General features: G+C 37.3%; 2 protein-coding genes across 3 annotated transcripts; one reads left to right on the top strand and one right to left on the bottom strand.

Moving 5' to 3' along the window:
* Positions 1 to 1,078: 1,078 nt before the first annotated feature.
* Positions 1,079 to 4,611, bottom strand: LOC107858797 (inactive LRR receptor-like serine/threonine-protein kinase BIR2). 2 transcript variants are annotated; one of them, XR_007052166.1, is made up of 2 exons: positions 2,563 to 4,611; positions 1,079 to 1,464 (listed from the first exon to the last, which is right to left on the bottom strand). XR_007052166.1 is itself a non-coding variant. In XM_047406532.1 (1 exon), the coding sequence occupies exon 1, from the start codon at positions 4,434 to 4,436 to the stop codon at positions 2,622 to 2,624; it is 1,815 nt and encodes a 604-aa protein (XP_047262488.1). In that variant the 5' UTR covers positions 4,437 to 4,611; the 3' UTR covers positions 2,434 to 2,621. The 2 variants fall into 2 exon arrangements, 1 of the variants encoding a protein (XP_047262488.1); XM_047406532.1 differs by lacking the exon at positions 1,079 to 1,464 and having other exon boundaries at positions 2,434 to 4,611.
* LOC107858798 lies at positions 1,267 to 1,997 on the top strand. The gene is made up of 2 exons (XM_016703585.2): positions 1,267 to 1,535; positions 1,857 to 1,997. Exons 1-2 carry the CDS (start codon positions 1,267 to 1,269, stop codon positions 1,894 to 1,896), a joined length of 309 nt encoding a protein of 102 aa, XP_016559071.1. The 3' UTR covers positions 1,897 to 1,997.
* Positions 4,612 to 4,981: the final 370 nt, after the last annotated feature.

The following is a 4,981-nucleotide window of genomic DNA, read 5'->3' on the forward strand; positions in this document are numbered from 1 at the left end:
TCACATCTCAGAATCTCTTTTTGGTTGAAAGCTTTAGATTTGATAGGGACCATACAGTACTAGGCCTGACTGCGATTAGAAATACTGCTTAGCAGACTGCTTGCAGATAATGTGCCTCTTCGTAAATGTTTTATGCAGAAAATGGACATTATCTCGTTGAGTTTTAACTTTTATATACCTGACAAAGTGAAGATCTCTTTTATACTAATATTATTGTATTAAGTTTCTTTTTCTATAACTGTGGTATCCGGGCCAGTTTGTGTGCACCTCAATTAATTTCATAAGATTGTGCCAGCTCCCACCAACCTTATGTAACTTTGTCCACCATGCTAGATCAAATGAGAATAAATCACCTGAGTATTGAATTAAACATGAGAGTTTAGTGTACTGAAACACTTATTTTCCCTAGGCCTAAAGATTAAGGACTCGATAATGTGGTCAGAAGGTTTTAAATTCTTTTGCCGGCACTTCTTTTCAGGAATTCCATTTACAGATTCTTCGGATAAAGATACGAGACGTCAAGTATATTCCAAATTTCTGACACGTTCAAATCAATTCTGGATAAAGAACAAAGTTTTCTTTGATTTGCTTTCAGAGACGCAATGATTTTGGATCTGTTGACTAATTCTGTGTGTTCAAATCATCTTTTCAATGTCAGCAATCATGAATGACCAATTCGGTCGTAAACAAATTCAGAAATCAAATTTGATGAGTTCAACCTAAATTTTCCTCAGAATTTAAACTTGACAGTTCAACCTTTTTAACTTCTCTAAATTCGTTGCACACTTGAAATTATGGATTGAAAATGGATATTATTAGTATACATGTCGAAATTTTTGTGTAGTTAGTGAGGTAACCTTGGGTGGGTTGCAGTTGTACTAGGGAAGATATTCAGAGTAGCATGGGAACAATAAACATAAACAATAATTGGACATCTATCTTTGTTATTTACTGTTGTCGAGGCCTAAACTTTGTTATACACTGTTGTCGATCTATTCCTAGGCTATGTCTAGTTCTCTCCCCTTTTACCCCACATCTTGAATTATCCCCTTCCTTTTGTTGCTTTTGGTTTTGGACATAACCAATTTTTAACTTTTGCATGCTATATATTAATCTTATGGCAAATAAAAATCCTCGGTGAAAGAGCACCCGAACAACAGAATAAGATTGTTTATGTTTGCAGCTTCTGTCTACATAGTACCAGAGGATAAAATCCACTATATCCTTGTTTAAAATTTGGGGTTGGTGTGTTCCTCTGATTCACAAATGTGCATTGAAGAGCAAACACCGGAGAGGAATACTGGAATTATGTGTGGTGATGGTGCTGGTCGTGGCAGCTGTTTCTTGATGGCTCTTCTTTTACTTAGTTTTCTATGTTTTGTTTCTGCTGAGGTTTTAGTAAAGCCGGCAGCCAAAACTGTCACCAAAACAACTACTGGGACGACAAGCAATCAACATTTAGCTCTGCAAGAAACCAATCTCAATTATGTCAGTAAAAGAAGAGTACCTAGCGAACCTGATCCAATACACAACAGGTATTTTCAACCTTCAACATTCATGAGTAAGACGAGCATACTTCTATGCTTACGCAACCATGTTATGGTACACATGTATTTGCTTTTGAAAAATACTCCTCTACTGCCACAAAATATAACATGAATAGTGTTAAACCGTACTAAAAATAGATCGGTAAAATTGGACTTCTATTCTGACACATAGAATCCATATAGTCCCTGCTGGAGCTATGTTTAAGCCAAGGACAAATATGATATAACTTGCTAACGGACCTTTCCCTTCATTCATTATTATTAGATTACAAGTTATTGTTTCATTAATACTTATAAATGCCTCCTCAGGGAAGCAGGAGAACACATGGAAACACGCATCCGACCTTGAGCTTCAGGGAAAAAGTAAGAGGCTTGGCAATTGCTATTGCAAAGAGTATCAACTGTCAACAAGATTTTTTTTTCTGCTAGGAAACTTTAATTGTGCATTCTCTGTCTAAGTACTAAGGCCCCAGCACCATCTCATTGTAGAGAAGCTTACAATCAAAAATGAAAATTTAATCTTCTTTTTCATTAAATCTCCAATAAGCAAACATGTAGAAATGATCAGATAGTGTATCATCCACAAATTCTGAAGCATAATTTTCACTCACGTTTGGCTTAAGATTCGCTTCTGAATAAAGAATCAAACAATGCAGCAATTGGATCTTACAAACCATAAATGATGGTAAGGGACGCACTGAATATGTCTCGACCTTATAAAGGCCAATGCTCAGGTCAGTAGCAACAACAGCTAGATTAGTAGTATTACAGATTTCGAGAAACTATGTGACAGATTTTGCTTAGTATCTTGTTTAATGCATAAGTATGAGCAGCAGGGAAAACACAAAGCTAAGATACCAATAATACTTGCTATCTGTACGATAGATTTTGGCAGAACACTTCAGAATGATTTGACATTTCACGGTATAACACAGCAATATTTGTGGTAATTCTTCATAGAACCATATGTATCGTGCTTGATTACACTTGCACCTAAGGGAAGTGAAGAACTTACAATTATGCATTTGTGTTCAGCAGATGTGAAAAATCTCGTAATGCTTTTCCATTCATGCATCAAATGGGATTGCTGATCTCTTGTTTGTTAAAAAATAAGGGAAATTCGTCATACTGTTCAGAGAAACCTTGTTTCTCAGCCATGCTCTTCAGTGCTTCATATACCTGATACATAGACCACCTCTCCTTGGGCCGAGAAATTAGACAATTGCAAGCAATTTTGATGAATTTTACTATCTCTTCATCATGGCCCTTCCCACATATGTGCTTATCAATGGCATCTTTAATTCGACCAGAAACAGAGAGCTGATTTACCCAGTCCACCAAATTTCCCTTAAAACTTTCATCAGCTGCAGTGATTTCTAGTGGTCTTTGCCCAGTAGCCAACTCCAAAAGCACAACCCCAAAGCTATAAGCATCCCCTTTTAGTGAAGCCACCATTGTGCTTGAGTACTCCAGAGCAACATAGCCAAATTCACCCAACTCCCCGTTCACAAAACTGGTCTCCTTTGCGTCTGGAGGTGTCAACAACCTTGCCAACCCAAAATCCATTATTCTAGCATCAAAGTCCTCATCAAGGAAAATAACGTTAGAACATATGTTTTGGTGCAATATTGGCGGTTGGCAACCATGGTGAAGCCAAGCAAGGCCCCTCGCAGCACCCAAGCCAATCCTAAACCTAGTAGGCCAATCCAACACACTCGCGTTCCCATTCAACAACGAATACAAAGTACCATTCGACAGGTGCTTATAAACCAAAAGCTTTTCCTCCTCAACAACACAAAAACCCAAAAGTGGCACCAAATTAGGATGCCTAACTTGTCCTAGCTCATTCATCTCCATTTGAAACAACTTCTCACTCAACTTACAACTTTTAAGCCGTTTAATAGCAAGCGCAGAACCATCACGCAAAACAGCTCTAAACGTAGTCCCTGTCCTAGTCGAGTTAATCACACTCCTCGTACTAAAATTATTCGTGGCAGCCAACAAATCCGCCAACTTAACCTTCACAAGCGGTTTCTTAAGCAACGTAACCTGAGTAAGCCTATAACCTCTCAACTTATCCGCCCACCTCTCCGAATCAACTCTCCCTAACCCATACCCCATCTGCCTCCTCTTCCCGGCCTTCATAAAATACCAATACCAAGCCCCAAAACCCAACAACAAAGAAGCAGCAGCACCAAACACCCCAGCAGCAATAATAATAACTAAACCTTTCTCACTAACCCTCCTACATTTCCCTAACGGTCCACCACAAAGTCCATCATTCCCTCCAAAATCAACCGAATCAACCGAATCAAACGCTTCCGGAATCCTCCCAGAAAGCTCGTTATTCGCCACAGAGAAAGTCTTAAGCCTCCCTAAACTAGAAAAGTGAGGGGGTATATTACCATTAAGCTTATTATCATTAAGCATCAACTTATTCAAATAGGTACAACTAACAAGATCAACTGGTATAGTACCAGTAAATTCATTATTGGACAAATCAAGATTAACTAAGAAAGGCAACCAAGTACAAATGTCAGAAGGAATCGAACCCGAAAGTTTATTACCAGAAAGATCAAGATTCTGTAAACTTCCACAGTACTTTAAAGAATCTGGAACTTTGCCTTCGAGATTCATGTCACGAAGTTCAAGGTTAATAAGACGATTTTCACGGTCGTTCCAACAAGAAACACCAACAAATTTACAGATAAAACCAACTGTGGAGTTTGCAAAGTTCCATGAATTTAAGCTGTTTTTGGAATCTTGTAAGGATGTTTTGACACCTTGTAAGCATTTTATATCATCTTCAGGTACAGTTACAGCAGAAGAAGAATGAAGGGGTTGAAATAGAAGAAATAATAAGATGAATGTTAATTTGAAAAGGACCATTTTGGAGGTTTAATTGGCGTGTGTGTTTTGATGAATTTTTATTACTACATGAGAAATGGGATAGGAAAATGGAAAAGGATAGTAGAGGCATTGACTTTAAATGATGAAGTGGAAGCATTGAATAATGCTATTTGGGAGTTTGTGAAGTTTATTTATTGCTCATCGTGTTAATGGAATGGACTGTGGAGACCTAAAAGGTAAACACCTAAAAGATTCCCGTTTTGTTACTCCTTCGTTCTGTACCAAAATAAGGGGCCGTTAAGTTAATAATCTCGGAATAAAATAATAATTTTAAAATAAAAATTTAAATTATTTGTTTGATCGTAAATATTTGGGATGACTAATCTGGGACTAATAATTAATCCTCAGATAAGTTATCAATTCAATTGGTGGGACAACAATCTCAATACTATTTTTCTTTGGTATAAAATTATACAATGACTAAAATACCCTCAAAATCTATGATTTCATTTCACACATCTATATATACTAGTTTAGGTGTACGCTTCGTGCGCGTGTACCTCATTTTATTGAGTTCAAACATT

Source organism: Capsicum annuum, chromosome 2, assembly GCF_002878395.1.
Source record: "Capsicum annuum cultivar UCD-10X-F1 chromosome 2, UCD10Xv1.1, whole genome shotgun sequence".
Taxonomy (NCBI): domain Eukaryota; kingdom Viridiplantae; phylum Streptophyta; class Magnoliopsida; order Solanales; family Solanaceae; genus Capsicum; species Capsicum annuum.